The sequence below is a fragment of the Alexandromys fortis genome, unplaced genomic scaffold, assembly GCF_014885135.2.
Source record: "Alexandromys fortis isolate MF-2015 unplaced genomic scaffold, M_Fortis_MF-2015_v1.1 scaffold_170, whole genome shotgun sequence".
Classification (NCBI taxonomy): domain Eukaryota; kingdom Metazoa; phylum Chordata; class Mammalia; order Rodentia; family Cricetidae; genus Alexandromys; species Alexandromys fortis.
The window spans coordinates 1,579,762-1,598,117 of NW_026068084.1; the positions used below are offsets into that span (position 1 = coordinate 1,579,762).

Genomic DNA, 18,356 nt, shown 5'->3' on the forward strand with positions numbered 1-18,356 from the left:
AGTTCTCACTCCTCATCAAGGAAAACATCTTTTATTTTTTTTTGCAATAGACACACAGCATCACAGAAAACCCCAATAGATAAATAAGCGGAGTTCTCTAGCTCAGTTCTACCTGATAGATCAGAAACACAACTCTGTACATAGGGTTGGTACATAGGGCTCAGGGATCAGTGCAAAACAGGATAGGAGAGATGGTAAGAGAGGAAGAAGCCGGGAGTTTGCTGGGAGATGTCAGAAGTTACACTCTTGAAGTCTCACCAACGTAGCTATCTAAACATAACCTAAATAGAGATGACACCAACACACATGCTACCCTGGACATGAGAGAGTTCATGGGCTTCAAGCTTAGGCAACTAAAATCTACAGGCAGCTAAAGAATGCGGAGACTAGGAGAAGCAGTCTTCCCCGAGGAAGAGGTACCACTTGGTTGTCCCATGCTAAGTGGTCAGCCCTGAACATATAAAAGTTATGTACATACAGGTCCATACATTGTATGGATTGAGCAGGTTGTATTTGTATATTTAGAAGTACACACACACACACACACACACACACACACAACCAATTCAGGAAAAAAAAGGCCAAGATTTTGAAAGCAAGCAAGGGCTACATGGGGGTGGTAGGTGTGGAGGAAAGGAAAGAAGGGGGTATGATGTAATTATATTATAATCTCAAAAAGTTAAATATTATTTAAAAAATAAATAGTTTAAATGTCATAGAGTAATGCATACAGTATCATTATATTGTTTATTTTAAACACATTGTTAAAAATCAATCTCATGCTTTTTTCAAAAGTGTTGAAGAGTTGGTGGCAGAGGAATAATTACGAATACGGCTTATTAACAGGACTATAAGGATCATTCACCCAGAGAATCAGGTTCAGCCCAGCTCCTCGGAAGATGTTAAATACACTTTAGGGAACAGCGGAGAAAAAGAGAAGCAGACTTCTGGGATTGTTAGGATAGTAAAGGAAGCCTAGGAGAGCATTCATGCTTGCTGGGTCTCTTGTTTTATCACAGACTTAAAGGTAGCTGAAAATAGAGTTAAAAGTATTTAGTTTCACAGTACTCAATCCTCTGGTCGCCTAGAATGCCTGAAAAATCTTAGGTGTAGGAAGGTTGTAATTACTCTCGGAAATCTGGAAAGAAGCAGAGAACTTGGCCACTCTACTGCCGGAACGGGGATCCTTCTTTCATACTCTAGCCCGTAATGATCTTTCCTTTCCCTAGAAAGAGATGGTCTTTGTGTCAGCACCACCTGGTTAAATACTACACTAATAACATCTATTTGGTGGCTGATAATGTTCTATCCATGTGCTATATTCCTGACCTGCGTGTTTGAGCTCCCAAAGCTGGCTTCTAACACTCAAGTCTGCATCCTCTTTGGGGAAAAAGTGGGCTTTGAGACAGTGGGAGCCCTAGGCTCTGGATAGTGTACAAATGGGTAAATACCAGATGAGACATTAGAATCTTAGAGAGAGGATGAGTCTCTTGATCCATTAGAGGTATTTTCTTCATCGTTCAAAGCTGTGCTCACACAAGAGATGATGCTGGTTTCTAATTATAGGCTATTTGGAACACAGCCCGGGACAGGGTACTCAATAAATGGGGAAAAACGTATCTAAATTTGGGTTACAGAATTAGGTGTATGAGGAAAAGGGAAAAGAGGTGCCATGGGTTAAGAACATGGTGATGTATCTCTCCCAAGTAGACCCGTGGCTTCTGATGCGGTGGGGCCAGATGGCAAGGCAGAAGATAAATCACATGGGTTCCTCAGGCTCATCCCTGCTATGTTTCTGGGGGACACCGAATTTATCAGGAGACCTGGCTTTCTAAGAGGCTACCAAGCAACTAATATTTCTTGTTTTCTATGCCTAGAAAAACCCATGATTAAATCATTCCACCTTATTATGGAAGCCAAAAGCTACAGTAAAGTAGTTTTTGAAATAAATTAAAATAAATTGGCAAAATCAACAAAAGAAGAAAGAAAGCATGAGGAAATCAAACATTTTAACAAGCCCATTTTGTTCTTGTTTATATATATAAAATATATATATTCTATATTATTCTAACCACAGTTCCCCCTCCCACCCCACCGCCCTCTCCCACCAGCTTCCCCCAGCCCACACCCCCATCCACTCCTCTCAAAGGGTAAGGGCTCCCATGGGGAGTTAAAGAAGTCTGCACATTAAATTACAACAGGACCAAGTCCCTCTCCCTTGTGTTAAGGATGAGTATGGCATTCCCCCATAGGGAATGGGCTCCAATAAGCTAACTCATGCCCCAGGGATATGGTTCTACTTCCAGGGACCCCTGAGATAGTCCAAGCTTCACCACTGTTTCTCACATATGGATAACAGGACCATCTTGTAAAGCAGTAAGTTAAAAGGACACTATTGCAGAAGCGTGTCTCCATGCGCATTGGACTTGCCTTCCTGTGACTTAACCTAGGAGACACTCCAGAAGTGAGAAAGACAAAGGCGCCACCATACTACCATCTCCATTTGTCTAGAATGAGGTCTACCCATTCACATCTGCTTACTACATCAAGGGCCTGGAAGCTTAGCTTTTCTGGGTGACGCTCCCCAAACGGTGAGCCAGTGAGTGAGAGTTCTTGCAAGTGACCATCTCAAGTGGAGATTTCTGGATCAGCAAGTGTAGAACACAGGATTACACAAACTCTCACCTGACCAACAACCGAGGCACTCTGGCTCTCAGCACAAGAACCACCCTGGACCACTCTTTCCAGCTTCTCCCGATACGTAGTTTCTTCTTAATGTTGTAACCCACTTGCCCCCAAAAAAGAGTAAATTCAAAGGCAGTTTGCTATTCATTCCTCATCAGTTGGCTGTGTTGTAGATTAGAATAGAGAGGTCCTTTAGAAAACTAAGGGCCTCTCTGTCTTATGTGTACCAAGTCAGAAAGAAGCCTGTGGTGTACAGAGAGGAAGAACCAGCAGCGAACAGTACAGGTTCCATCGCAGCCTGTCAGCCTCACCTTGCAGGAACACACGGAACACCTGTCTTCTCTCAGGATCCACACCTGCCCATTGTGCTTCAGTCCTCCTTCGTGGGGGCAGTCACCAGAGCACGAGGGCCCAGCGGGGCACAGGCAGTCGAAGCCTCCCACTAAGTTGATGCAGGCAGAGTCATTCCAACAGGTGTGGGTTCTTAAGGCACATTCGTCAATGTCTGCAATAAACAAACCACAGAGCTTCAAACACCAGCCAAGAGCACCCAGGAAAAGACAATAACCGTCAGTGGCATGAAGCAACATTATCGTGGCTTTCCCCCGTGCCAGGCATCTAGCCAAGCTTTCACGGGCATTAGGTCATTTCCTCTGCAAGGCAAATGCTCTGTGTGGGGGAACCATGGTGCTAGGCTCAGAGTTAAGGCGCATGCCCACTGCCAGCTAGCCAGTGGCTGCTGTGAGTTCAAATTTATGCCTGACTAGTTAAAACATCCCCTTGCAGATCTAGTCTCATAATGACCATGAGTTTTATTAACTCGTCAACTACAGAATGCAGCCTTTGAAGCCTAGCTTTTCTAGAAAAATGTGCATGTGGCTAAGCCACTGAGCAGAAACAAATGGATAATTAGGGCGGACTTGACTCCCGTCAGCCTTAGCAAGATCCCAATGTCAGGGCTTTGAGGGAAGTGAGTGTATTATTCTTGGTAGGTGCCCTACTTAATATTAAAATAGGTAACACCCTAACGGCCAAGAGAATGTCGGTCGGGGACACAGGAGGTACGGTATGAACATGGACGAAGGCAAGTATATTGAAGAGTATGTTCACTGACAAGATAATAGCAAAAGAAGACAAATTGAGTCGCTCCACCTGACAGTTCAAACTCGAGTGACCCTGATGTCTCCAGCACACTCCTGTCTGGTCCTGCTTGAACTCTTTCCTGACAGCCGACTTGAAAGCCATCCAGTGTTGCCTTCAAATGGCTACTTTTAAAGAATGCGCTCGTTGAAGTTAGATAGACATCTTACCCGGCAGCTCCTGCACACTGGTACCATGTCATATCAAGAGAACTGTACGTGGCCTTTCTCCCTATGTCATTTTAAAGCTTTATTGGAATGCGCTTGTCTTCTGTCTGTCAGAATCTTCTACCCCCGGGGTTAATACGCAGCCATGTCTACAAATATGCTTCAGATGCTGAAAATCTACTGTGAACAAGGGGACTGGCCCAACAGAGGAGACTGATCTTAAAAATGACACGAAAGGACATGCAAGATACTGCTGTCATGACGCTGATAAGACAGAACACTGGCTTTGACATCTATTGTCAGGCTACAAATCATTGGGATGGGCTCCCGTAGGGAGGGAGAAATGTTAGAATAATGTCATTTAATGTGAAACCCATGTTAAAATCTGTGTGAAGTTGTAAATAATTCATTAGGATAAAAGAATCAACCCTCCATGGAGAGGCTTCTTCTTGTAATAAGATGAGTGTTAACACAGAGGCCCATAACTGGACAGTGTGGAGAGAGAGAGAGACTTTGGATCACTTAGCCCTTAGTGGGTTGTCTTCCTCAAACTCCTCCCCTCGGGGATCTGGGAGCTACAGGCAAGAGGAGTCAGAAAGATTGTCAGAGTCTGAAAAGATGGAGGACTCTAGGAAGAGTGTCTTCTAGTCACACGCCAGATGCACATAGAAACTCAGAGACTGTGGCAGCCATGCACAAGGCTGCAAAAGTTCAAGCCAGACTGGGTACCAGCACTGAAAAAGGGGAGTGGACAGAGTCCCACCTCTAACCATTTAGGTTAGAAGTCATTTGAAATTAATGACTGCTGGGAAAGGGGAAACCATCTTTCTACAATATGATGTCACTGGGTGGATCAAACACACTTTGGGACCTGACCCATGGTCAGGAGTAGTTAGGCAACACAACATAGGTTTGATGATATTTGTGTGGATTTTTGTTTCATTTTGTTTGGCATCTTTTGCTTGCTTGTTTTGTGGGTTTTTTTTTTGAAAGAGAGAGAAAAAATATCAAGTTGGGTAAGTATGGAGATGGAAAGGATCTAGGAGGAGTGGAGGATTTAAAAAATCATGATCAAATTTTTAAATATATAATTAAATTGAATAATATATATATATTAAATCTATATATTTAAAAGAACAATTTTGGAAATCTCACTTTACAATTTTAAGGCCATAACCGGAATTTTCCCTGATATGTGTACCCAGCTATGTGTGTGCACTTGTGTGTGGTTCTGTACAGATATTGAAAGTGAGGCTACACTTACAGTTCCAACGCTTCAACGCTATTGGAGCGAGTTGTGGTATACTGGTCACAAGACAGAAAGTTAGTATCAGCGTTTAAAGAGGGCAAACTGGGGTACAGCTAGGCTACCTTGCATGTTAGCTGGGGTTGCTTCTGGAGGATTCTGTTCTACTGTGCCAACCCAATGGCTAAAGTGTACAACAGTGTTCTCTGGTTTCTATTTACTTTCAACAACTTCCATTCTAGACTCTAAGATTAGTTTCCAGATATTATATCTTCCATAGATCCCTTGAGTACTTTTAGTTGACATTCTGAGTGTAAAATGATGCAATTACCCCAAGTGTGTTAGAGTTTTGAAGCAATTATGACTTAAAAATAATGGGAAATCTATGACCTGTGTTCTCTTCTTGACTGCAGGGACTATATTGCTATAAAACAGATTCATGGCAACAATACAAGAAGACATTAGGTAGTTTCAGTGCTATATTTTTTGTGACACAGGGGGCTGAACCTGCAGTCTTGTGCATGCAACACAGGTGCCTTCGGAATGAGCTCTATCCCCAGACCTGTTTTTACTTTTTATTTTGAGAAAATGTCTCCTGACATTGCTTAGCTGGCTTTGAACTCACTCAGGAGCCCAGGCTAAACTTGAATGTGCAATCCCCTTACATAGCAATTATTTGTAGAACCTATTTCCTTCTAAGATATACTTTCTCTTTTTTGTCTTACCAACTGAAGTCTCAGGGAAGCCATTTAGTTAATAAACAAAAGCCATAGAAAGGAGGGCAGAATTCAGTGCCTGGATTCCATTCTTGGCCCTGTGGTATTTCTTATCTTATGATGTTTCTCAGAGACATTGCTGCCTCATTATAGGGTGACTCCATTTTAACCTTTTTATATATGTGCTGTAAATATTTTAGGAAGCTTCTACAGTAATAGGGTTTCCTTCTGACTCTATTTAAATGTCTGTAGTGTTACTTGTCCCTTTCTTTAAAGGGAAATAGTGGAACTCTATCCTTATAACCCATCTGAGTTACATTATTCTTTAATTGTTTCATTTCATGTGTGAATATAATATATTTTCATCATAGTCAATATCTGCTTCTTACCAGTTCCTCCCATTGCCCTCACACACTTTTCTTTCCAACTCCATGTACTTTTTTAAACCTACTGAGCCCACTTAGTATTTTACTGTTAGTCTATAGGTGACTGACTGTAGTAGGGCCATCTACAGGAATATGGGAAGATAACCACAGGCTACATCCAAAGGAGCAAACTGACTCTCTCTGTCCAGCAGTCATCAATTGATGTGCACATCACTACAGGCAGAAGGTCCATTAGGGCAGAGTTTGCATTCTATTGGTCACTCTTCCCAGTGCTCCCAATGGCAGAAAAGATCATAGACAATCTATCTATTTATATAACTTTATATAATACATAAATTCATGACATTTACAGCAAACAGTATTCACACAAAGTATCGACAAAACTTTGGTTTTCGAGTGCTCAGTAAGCACAAGGAATAACTAATGCTTTGCCCTCCAAGGGAAACATATCCTTACTGAGTTATAATCTGAGAAATTCTTGATTCTAATCTAAAGTAGAATAAGCATATAAAATGAATAATCATAGTGAAATAGGAAAGCAATAGCTGATCCCCCAAAGAATTTCATTTTTCTACTAATATTTTTAGGAACATGGCAGAGGGGACCACAATCAATCACTCCAGAATCTCTCTACAAAAATAATTTCAACCAATCCATTACCAATCTTTATTCTCTCTAAACTAATCTCAAAATTGGCAGTTAATTACCACCCTAAAATGTTAATTCCCATTACCAAAATAACAGTTTAGTATCTGGCTATTTCAAATTGACAAAACTGCAAATACATTAGCAGTCTTTCCCTTTAGCAAAACAGTCAGCATAATGATAAGAATACCTACTGTCCATAATAAAAAACAATGTGGAAAACCCATTTTTCCCCTGCAGAATGAATGGATTTCAAAGTCAATACAGGACCGTGTTGCCGACAGAGTTCCATGTAATTGCTTTACTTATGACACAGAAACCTAATTCTGCTTCCATGCAATTTAACAGATTTATGGAAAGCCAGATGTTAGCAATTATGGAAACTGGCATTATTCATATTCTTGGTAACACAGACCTGTTTGCTCTGCACAAAGCCAACTTAATCTATTACACATATCCCAAGGCATCCAAAAGGAAGAGGCACCCTATTTACATATTGCAATTGTTGTTCTCAGCTGTGCAAATGCAAAAGGCATCTCCTAGGAGACTTCTCCAAATCGTCAGACAGGCACACAGTCTGACAAGGGACAATGTAGCAAAAAATCAACCAAAGCATTTCCTGCTCAAATCCACAGTCATTACAGCAGCCTTGTTTTTCTTACTGTAAATACTGGTTTTCTGTGGTTTCCTTGCGTTTCTCCTTTATAGATTTATTATTTAAATACTCCATGCTTGACTGAGACTTTGTTCAAAAGATTCCATGGCTAAGCCTACATTAGAACTAATTTTCTTCCATTGGTATTATCACAAATTCTGAAAGTTGTGATTAGCACACTCCATTTTGCCTTAAGAGACGTCTAGTTGAATACAGTCTGTCTGATTCCTTCTTTGAGTTGAGGTTGTGGGTTACTTGAGCATGGAAGAAAATGTATTTCAGAGATGTTTATATCAGAGGCAATCAAACCATTTTCAATTTAGCACCCAAACAATTTTCCTCCTCCTCGAGGGAAAAAAATGGCTCTGCAGGAGTCTTAATACCATCAAAACTGTAACACTGCTTGCCCGAGGAACTGGAGCTGCTACAGGTCGATTTCAGAAGCCAACACAAACACCCTTCCCAAGGGTGAGCAGCAGTTAGGTCAAGAAAACAAAATGTTTCCTTACCCCACATATCTCTTCCTTAAATGTTTTTTTATAGCATATCAGACTGAAAGCAGGTGATGTGTCAGAAAAGAGAAGGTAGCCCTGGGTTTGAACATTCAGCTGTGTGAGTTCTGGCTTGGAAACCATTACCTGACATTAGTGGCTCAGAACTGAGCACAGAGCTACTAGGGGTTTTATTAGTGATAGAAAGGCAGAGCTCAGGTGCCTCCCCCACACCCACAGCAGGATGACTTCTTTATGGTGGTAGAAAGATTATCAGAAAAGGTGTATAGATTGCACATCAGCAGAACAGTGCCACAAAATGCAGAGAAAGACAAGGTCTCCTGCAACTTGCAAAGCAAAGGGCTACCACACTATCAAACTGCACAGTTAGCTCCAGGACCAGAATAAAGCATCGTAGCCACAAAACCTTGTATTCATTCAATCCGTCCACTTTCAGCTAGGCAGTCTGCTTTGGGGCATAGACTTTTAAAAAATGAGGCTGACACACATAACACATTGGAAGTTACCCACAAGCACATTGGGGGACCCAGATCACCTCACGGTCGCAGGGCATGAGACATGCATCTAGACAAGATAAAAGGGGCATGCTTTCGTTATGTGCCATGTTGTATGTCTTTGGAAGTTTTCAGTGCTCCTCCAGGGTCACCTTTCCACTCTTTCAGTCCTACTGAGAAGATTCTCTAACTAAAGGAAACTATGTGGTCTATGCTAGCTATTCCTGCATGGGGTTTGTTATTTTGATTCTTGGTGATTCTGATGCACTGTTGTCCCCTGCATGTGTAAAAGCTTCCAAGGGACTTGTCTTCCCAGCTCAGGTTCTGCGGCTTCTCGTGACAACTTATTGCAAAACCATTCCCTAGGCTTAGCAAATATTGAAACACTGTTCTGAAATTTTTGATCAGAGAGCTTTCATCAAACTCTTGAGGGTCAGTATTCCCTTCATCATCTTCTCAACTAACCATTCATTCAGTTGCTAAAACTCAAGCAGCTAACTGATCGATTCACCACGCTTATTGATTACTGTGTCAGGCCTACGGAAAAAGATACAATGGGAAAGGGAGATGGGTACAGCCTCATGGGGAAGGATGCTAATGTGTACTATTTTTAAAACTTCATGTTTCCCAAAGTACCAATTCTTGTCTATCTTCTTCCTTCCTGCTCAGGGTAGAAGGCTTGAGACTAGTGAGTTACCTCTGAAATGTTCTTGTTCTGAAAATGTTCTGGAAAATGCATAACTCCGAGGTCCAGTTATCCTTTGCAAAATGCTAAATTTAATAAAATGCCATCCTACACCCGTTTGAAGATGCTGAGCTTCCACTACTGGTCCTGGTCCATTTCCTAATATATGGTTTGTCACTTAGGGTTCATCTCTTCTTATGAGTTCCACTCTCCCACCTGGTACTTAGAGTTCTTCTCTAGCCAAGAATTCCTCATCTCTTGTTTCCCATATCTCTTACCATGCAGCCAGAATTCTCTTTCCTATCTTTGTAAAGGTAATCTATAATTCTGAAGTCTCACACAAATTCCTGAGTTTTAGCCAGCAAGATCCAGGAATGTCACCACCCCAAGTCCTCTGTGACCTTGTTCTACAAATCTTGCACTAAGGTTAAGTACTGGATATAATTTTTAATACTCCATGAACTAGCCGTGGTTGCTGGCTACATTTATTTACAGAATATGCAGATTTGGGTGTTTTACTGCAGATGGAGAAAAGAGCACTTCCAGAGAGAAAAACAAGAGCTGATATGGGCAAAGCAGCATTCTAAGTTGCTGAGTTCCCTACTGTCTGCTATGAAAAAGTCCTACCTTTGTATCTACATCAAATCTGTCTAAAATCAATACAACTCTGACCAGTGAAGAGGACGAATAGAAAATCTATTAAAATTGAAATACTCGCTATCTACAGAGAGTTCCACATCCACAGAAGCCTTGGTATCGATGCCAAAAGTGTTCTAAGATTGATGTGTTTTCCTATGTCTGCTCATGCGTGGGAGGTAGATTGCTTTCTGTTACAAGGGCATCCTAACACACATCCAGAACACAGGCACACGAAGTTCATCACAACGGCCACAGTATTATCGAGACCATTCATTGAAATTTCATTCTTTGAGCAAAGGACTTACTTCTTTCTCCTGATCGCCAGCTTAACATCACTTCCAACTACTTTACACTTGTATGTCTGTTCTGCTCCGAACATTCTCTCTACCATCCATACCCACTCGGATCGGTAGGACCCAGTTGTCCCTTTCTGGCATATCTGTCACAAAATATTCTTGAGAGCCTTTTGCCTACTAAGAAATGTATAAATAATTGTTGAGCTGCATTGAAAGGAGCCCATGCAATTGCTTCTCAGCTTCTTGGCTGAGGTGAAGTATTGAAGAAACCTTTGCCCTTTGATACCATGCTTTCTTTCTAGCAAAATAACTAATTGCTACATATAATACTTCCTAAGATCTTGTCCATTTCCAAGTTTATATGTCGACTTACCTGTGTGGTGTAGAACATTTCATATATATTCTAGTAAATAAAGCTTGCCTGAGGATCAGAAAAGTAAAACAGCCCCACTGGCCAGTTTACAGACTAAGCAGTGGTGACACACACCTTTAATCCCAGTAACCACACTAGTTTGCCACAGAAACCGGGTGGCGCATACCTTTAATCCCAGTGGTACACACCTTTAATCTCAGCCCTAGAGAGGAATATAAACTGGAAAAAGACAGCTCTCAGTGTCTCATTCTGAGATTGCTGGAGGCAGGATCGCCATTTAGGATTGAGGTTGAGATAAGTGCTTTTTGGATCTTCAAGTTCAATCTTAATTTCTGTCTCTGAGTTTTTATAAATTGTGCTTCATTGTAGAGTTTTAAGTCAAGCATTAGAGAACTTGTAATAACATCTAAAAGTCAAATGTAAATAAAGGAAAGAATCTATACTTGGAACAATAAATGGATTCCCTAGGTTTTATCTGGACATAGTGACTATGTTTAGAGTAGTAGCACTTGGGAAACTGAGGCAGAGGGACTATTATTAGTTATATGACAGCATGGGATACATAGAAAGACTTTTTAAAATGAAAAACAGTAACAAAAGCAGAGAGAATTCAGCAGTTTCCTTTGAACCTTTAACAATTAATGAAACAATTCTAGTCTCTACTGGGCATTGGCAAGCAAGTGTCAGAGAGAGGAGACATGCTTTTCTTGTCTACATTATGTCTGCAGCCAAATAATCCTTAATGACAAATGCATGTAGGGAACCAGGCATGGTGAAGCCACACTAAACCCTGATCTGACGGAGCAGTCTCTGAAGCACACTGTCAGGTAAGGGATTATTTCTTTTCTTTCCTAGGTCAGGGGAAAGTCTTAGACACAGATAGGTTATAAAGACATTTGTAAGAATTGCCCTTAGAAGGTAAGGAACATAAAGACATTTCTACTGGTGAGCTTCCAAAGACTGTTCTCAATCCAGCAACAGAACTGTGTGAGAGCTGCCATGGATTCAGAGACTCCTGTTGTTCATTGTGGTCTTTAACTTCTGGTGGACAGGCAAGACTCTTCTAAAATGACCTTCCTAATGGAACCTTCAGGACATTGTGCAAAGGTATGAATTTGGATTGCCACCCCAATAAGGGAAATGATTGATGTCAATCTAGCAAGAAAGTAAATAAAATCTTCAAGAGCTTCTGGTGGTTTTGCTGGGAGAATTTAATCTCTTTGGATAATTTTTCTATTTGCATTTCTGCTCTTATAGAATTCCAGTTGTCATCTGATTTGATAAAACAGCTCTTGGGATGCCTTTTATATGGAAAAAGATGTTGTTTGAAAAGACCTAGAAGGCTTTTGTAGGAAAAGGGGAAATTAAAGCACAAAGGTGGATATTTGATCCCACTCTGGAGACATTGTGGGTGTCTTTAATTTCTGGTTTATTTTTTGCATCTGTTACCATGATGTTCAAAATCTTAGGGTGCAAACTTAAGTCTGTTTCCAAGAAAGCCGGGGAAGCCAAAGATTCCATCCTTGAGTATACATACTTCAGCCCACTGTAGCTTAGGTGGTCTAGCCCAACCCTTCCCATCCTTAGAAGACCTGAACAGATACTAGCCTGGCTTCCCTGAGATAACAACTCTAAATTCCTTATCATTACTTTCAGTCAGCACCTAAGGTCAGAGCCCTGTTTCTCGGTTCCTGGGAGGGTATGGAACATGTTACTCACATAGTGCCATGTAACAGTCCAGAGGGCTTTACATTGATCAATGCCACGAACTTTTAAATTTTTTTTAAGGTTTTACTGTCATGACTGTTAAATCTTCTATCACCCTCCTTTCTTCCTTTCTTCTTGTCTTTTAAACTCATCCAGTCATGGGGATGGAGAGATGGCTCAGTGGTTAAGAGAGCTTGCTGCTCATCCAGGGGACCCAGGTTCAGTTCCCAGAACCATTTTAAGTGGCTCCATCTTCATCTAACCACAGCTCAAGAGGATCCCATATCTCTGACTGCCAAGGGGAATCACGTGCAAATACTGACATACACACACACACACACACACACACACACACACACATACACACACCCATTCCTACTACACATAATTTAAAGTAACAGAACAAATCTTAAAAATAAACACAACAAAACACCACCAAACAAATCAATCACTTTATACAATTTAGACTTTTATTCTACTTAACTAGGATCATCCTCCATATTGCAATTTTATTAGTAATTTTAGATTACTTGCCATTTTAGATTCTCTCTTATTGTATTCATCTTTAACAATCCCTTGGTTATATTTAACGTGGCTAGAACTGAAACAAAAGAAATTCTTGCTGGTCACACACGGTCCAGTTATGTCATCAGGATAACTTGGATATGGGCCAATCATAATGGAGGACTCTTTACTAACAAATATTTATTGAGCACACTCAGTCTGCTAAGCATGTTGGTTACTCTTTTCTCTTCTTGTGAGAAAATATCTGACAAAGGCAACTAAAGAGGATCACTTTGTCTTGGCTCACAGTTGAAGGTACACATCATGACTGGAAGGCACGGCCACAGGCATGTGAGGTGACTGGCCACACTGCATATGAAGCAGTAGATAAAGACTGCTAGCGGTCACCCTATTATATGATACCTCGTTATTCAATCTGGAACCCTGCTTCACCCATATTCGGAGAATACCCCACCTCTCGGCTCATTCTCTCTGAAAATGCACCCACTCACACATGCACACAAAGACATGTCCTCCCCGATTCCCTAGGGAATTTACAGTCCAATCAATTACTGATCAAAATTAACTATCCCAAAGGGATGGCATCCCATGTGAAGTACTTCTGAGTTGGTGGAGCTACGTGACACATTAAAAATGGTTACTTCTACAAAAGACATCAAGTGATTGCACACATCACAAAATTTTAACTTTGGGAGAAACTTCTTACAAGGAAGGTTTCAACACTCTCAACTCCTCCATCACAATATGGTCTACAGCCTTTCCGTCTCCTTTATTCTCGTTTCCCACCCTTACATCCATTTATCAGGCGTTTGTTTGAGTTTAGAGTGTCACAGCCCCCCCCCCCCACATCTATACACAAAGAACTAGCTCCCATTAGGGATGTTTCCACACTATCTGCTGTTGCTCCCTGGAGCATTTACCGCCCCTGTGCTTTGCCTGGAAACACTGTCACCCTTGATATGTCCTTCACTTCCTTTGCTTTCTTATCCTTCAAGGGAAACTCCATGCTACATCCACTTGCTCCAACCCCATTGTCTTTAAATATCACATACCTGGCCGGCCCACAGTGTAACCTCCACTAATCTCTGCCTGTTTCCGTTCCCTACCACTTAGACTTCAAGAAGGACTCAAAGGTTAATGGTGATTTTTTTTTCTTTTTTGCCCACAGTGCTCTCTTTGATGTGAGTAAAGCAGGTTAAGATTCTCATAAAGCCACAGGTAAACATTTCACAGCAGCAGGAGTAACCTCAAACTAAAGCAAACAACTCAATATCCCTCCCAAGGAAGCTGCAGATGCTGGCGTCTCAATGGCTGCTTAGACACGATCTTTGCCTCTAAAGCATTTAAGCCAGAAGTTTCTGTGATGAAACAATTGTTCCTACGGAGCCTCGAGAGGCAAGAAGCTGACAACTGCATAAGACTCAACACCAAGAATTATTCAGGAGCTGAGAAAAGAAGGCAGATGACTCTCCCGGGAGAAAGGTTACATATCTCCAGGCAGAAAGTACTGGGGAATCAGAACGGCAGCTGGAAATGCTGACTCTGGGACCTGCTGTTTTCACAATGGCTGTTACTCTGGAGAGGGTCAGCATCTTTCTGAGATCCCCAGGAAAGTATCTGCTCATGTCCTCTGTGAATTGTAAGCCCAGATATGCATGCGCAGTCAGTGCTCCTGCCTCCTCTGGAGGGGCTCAGTGGAAATCCCACAGCAGTGGTTTACAGACCAGATAGGGCATCAGCATTAGCCACCAGGGCTCATCCAAACCCCAAACACGGAGTTCTTTGTGTGGAGTGTGTGGAATTTACATTTCTAAGAACCTCAGGTGAAAGTGAGCAGTGCTGCCTAGAGGATCACACTTTCAGATTAACAACCATAATCTATACGGGACATTTCATATATAGGAAATAAGTCTTCAATGTGCCCCACTTACTCTTTTCTCATTAGCAGAACAGTCTGACTACTCAGGAAGAAAGCAAAACTTAACCCTTTTAAAGAGGTACACCCTCGTAACTTCATTACAAGAGAGGGTGAGGCAGGAGGATTGAGAGATTCAGGCTGCCATTTAGGTCCCGCCAGGATACCTGAGCCTACATGATGAGAGTCTGTGTCCAAAAAACAGATAAATAAAAATAAAAGATAAACAAAACCCTAAAAATTTATAATAAAGAAAACTTGCTAGCAACATTCTTTATGATCCTATAATAAAAAACTCAAAATATAGCTTTGGATGGTTGATCCTTAGAGACGCGACATTCATAGGAGAAGAAAGCGCTAAAGAAAACCCTAACCACACTGGCAAATGCTGTCTTGGTCTGTGTTTTTTTTTTCTTGGGTAACACTCAACAATTCCTGGTCTGCACACCCAGCCCAGCTCCATTAAGCCTTCTTCATAGCTTCCCCTTCCTCTGACCTCCCATTGGGTGGGTCAACACATCCCAAAATATTCACCTCTAGCTTCAGTAGCTCTGTATCACATATGCTCTTCCTATGCCCAGAGTCTGACACAGCATGTTCCTTCTAGAGACCTTTGAGATGCTATGGTCTGATGTATAAAAATGTTTTCAAGTCTTAGCCAACCAACATGGTTAAGAGAGCAGCTCTCTGAAGGCTGATGAATCTGATTGTATAGAAAGGATGTCTCAGTTAGGGTTTCTATTACTGAGAAAAGACACCATGACCCAATAATTCTTGTAAAGGAAATCATCAAATCGGGGCTATCTTATAGTCCAGAGATTTAGTTCATTTTCCACATGGTAGGAAGCATGAAGGCATGCAGGCAGACACGGTGCTAGAGGAGTTGAGGGGGTCTACATCACATTCCATGGGCAGCAGGAAGTGAACTGAGAACCACTAGACCTGCTTTGAGCATTTGATATCTCAACACCAGCTCCCTGGAAATGCCCTTCCTCCTACAAAGCCACATCTACTCCAACAAGGTCACACACCTCCTAACAGTAGCATTGCTTATGGGTCCATTTGATTCATGTCACCAGAGGAGACAAACATTATGTGCAAAGCAGAATCACAAGTGTCCAAAGTATGAGTATGGAACCATTTATCTCATGGAAAAGCCAATGATATGTCAGGAAACCAGAACTCAGCACAGAATAGCAGAGCTGAATGACTCATATTACATGACCATATCAATAAAGAAAGTAGTAGATACAAGTAGTCATAGATTGGCATGACTTCCTTCTAAGAAAGCTCAATTTACAATAAAAAAAATCTGCTTTTTACACAGCAACTTCTGCTCTCAACAAATCTTTGCCGCAGACTTTGTAAAGAAATGTCTTCAGAAGATGCTTATGATTCAATATCACTGCCTGAATAAGGCTTTCTAGAAAGTTCCAAGAATTAGCACTAAGCCATAAGATTTCAATGAGTGTTCTCTGCATAGGGAATCGCTCTCCTGCAGAGATGGCCCCCAGACTGTTTATGCAGTCCCAAATGGTCAACTCTAAATGGACGCATAAGCAAAACTTAATGGATTCTGTAGGTTCTATGTCTGTGTGTCTGTCTGTGTAAGAATAATCAGTAACAAAAGAAGAAGAGTCTTTAAGAGATAATAGATGGAGACTCAAGAGAAGTTGGAGGGAGGCAGCAAAAGGGGTAGATATGATAAAGAACAAAATGTTAAAATTTGCAAATATTTCACAAACTGGCTGGGAAATAAAAGAGATTTTAGGCCAGATAAATTTGGGGACATTCATAATCCACAGGGAAGACTCAGCTTATTGCTTCATTAGATGGTCATTATGTAAATCACTTTCTGACAGAATTAATCTGAGCATAAGTAAGTCTAGGAATGGAAAGCATTAAATAGTGTATGGATTTTAGACATTACTAGTAGATTTTTATATCTTTTACCTGTGAGTCCAACTGCTTACATGCCACCTGTTATGGCTATTCTCCTGTCTTAGTTGATTCTTTTCTTCCCTAATTACCACCATATTTTATAGTGCCAACCACATCATTTTACAGTGAACTCTAGTTTGCATAAGAAGGCTAGCACTTGTTTCCTGGGTGATTTTTATTTTCAACTTCCAAGTTTTAATATTCCTGAGGGATGAGTTCTCTGCACCAACCATCTCACCACCACAATACTGCTTTATGGATATTATATATGCAGGTGTGCATGTATATGTATTATGAATAAATTTGTATGTACACGCAGATGCATACATTTGTGTGTGTGTGCACGTGCATACATGAGCTCACATATACACACTGACATCCTAATGGTCCCCTCTATTTTTATTCATATGGTTGCCATCTGATAAGAACTGAGCCCCAGCCTCCCCATATCCTCTGCCCTGCTCATGGCCATTGCTAGCTAGAAAGATGTTTCAACAGCATGGAAATTGATCCCAAATCTATACTAACCAGAAACAGAGGTAGTGGTCTTAAATGACCCCTAAAAGTACATGTGCTAAAGGCTTGGACCACATACAACAGTGTTTGGGAGTGTAGCCTTTAAGAGGTGACTGGATCATCGGGATTTTGACCTAATCAGCACATCGATCCATTTCTGGATTCTGACGCAAATGGGCCAATTGGGAGATACTGGTGGCCTGGCTGAAGGAAGTAGACCATTGAGGTCCTTCCCTTGACAGATGTAAGTTGACCCAGCCATTTCTTACACCTCTCTTTCTTGTCTGCTCCCTTGCCAGCATAAGGTGACCAGTTTTCTCCATTGCATGATTCCCATCATGATGCTCTGCCATGCTATGGACCTAAAGATGGGCCATAAAGGCCGTGCTATGGACCTAAAGGCAATGGACTTGGCCAACCATAGACCAAAGCCTCTAAAACCTTCCTCCTCAGGTATCCTGTTCCAGAAGCACAAAGCTGAATAACACAGGGCGTCTGACAGGATAGACCTGAGAGTGAACTAGAGACCCTATTAGGATTCTATCAAATACCTGGTTTTAGTTCCAATGTTCAACAACATGTGGACTTGCACTGCTAGCCTGCTCATCCGAGTGACTGCCAAGCCTTGGGTATGACTGATTCTGCTCCAATGTCACATGTAAAGTGTTTATCACTGAAATGAGGAAGAGCACACGTCTTTTCAGGGAAGTCTCTACAACACACCTTGTCTACTCGTCATGCTTCCCAGCCCCAGGTTTATACACGAGTGGTTGGACTGTAGAGGGAATAGCAGCTTCCAACGGGGGGTGATGGGATTGATTTTCATTTGATTCATCAGCTGTAGACAACTCCACTGTCAGGTATTTGGGGGACACACAGAGAGCCAGAAACAAATGGGAAGCATCTTCTCAACCTCTCTATCTGGGTCCTGGTGTCATTGATCCATCCTGTGTCTACCTTTACCTACTTGGCCTCTTGGTTTATCTGTAAATATTTATAACAGCTAACACTCATCGAAATGCCACAATACCTCTGACTAATTATGGACGTGCGAACTAAAACTTTAGTAAGGAATTACAGAAGAACCTTCCCTAGTTGTTTGTTCCTCGTTAT

At 41.5% G+C, this 18,356-nt stretch overlaps 1 protein-coding gene across 1 annotated transcript in view; it reads right to left on the reverse strand.

The window, feature by feature from the left end:
* Nell1 (neural EGFL like 1) overlaps positions 1-18,356 on the reverse strand; it is an 824,157-nt gene that overhangs the window by 21,506 nt on the left and 784,295 nt on the right. Inside the window, exon 17 of the mRNA XM_050122124.1 lies at positions 2,997-3,190. Within this exon, the coding sequence (XP_049978081.1) occupies positions 2,997-3,190 (194 nt within the window). The remainder of the gene's footprint in view (positions 1-2,996; positions 3,191-18,356) is intronic.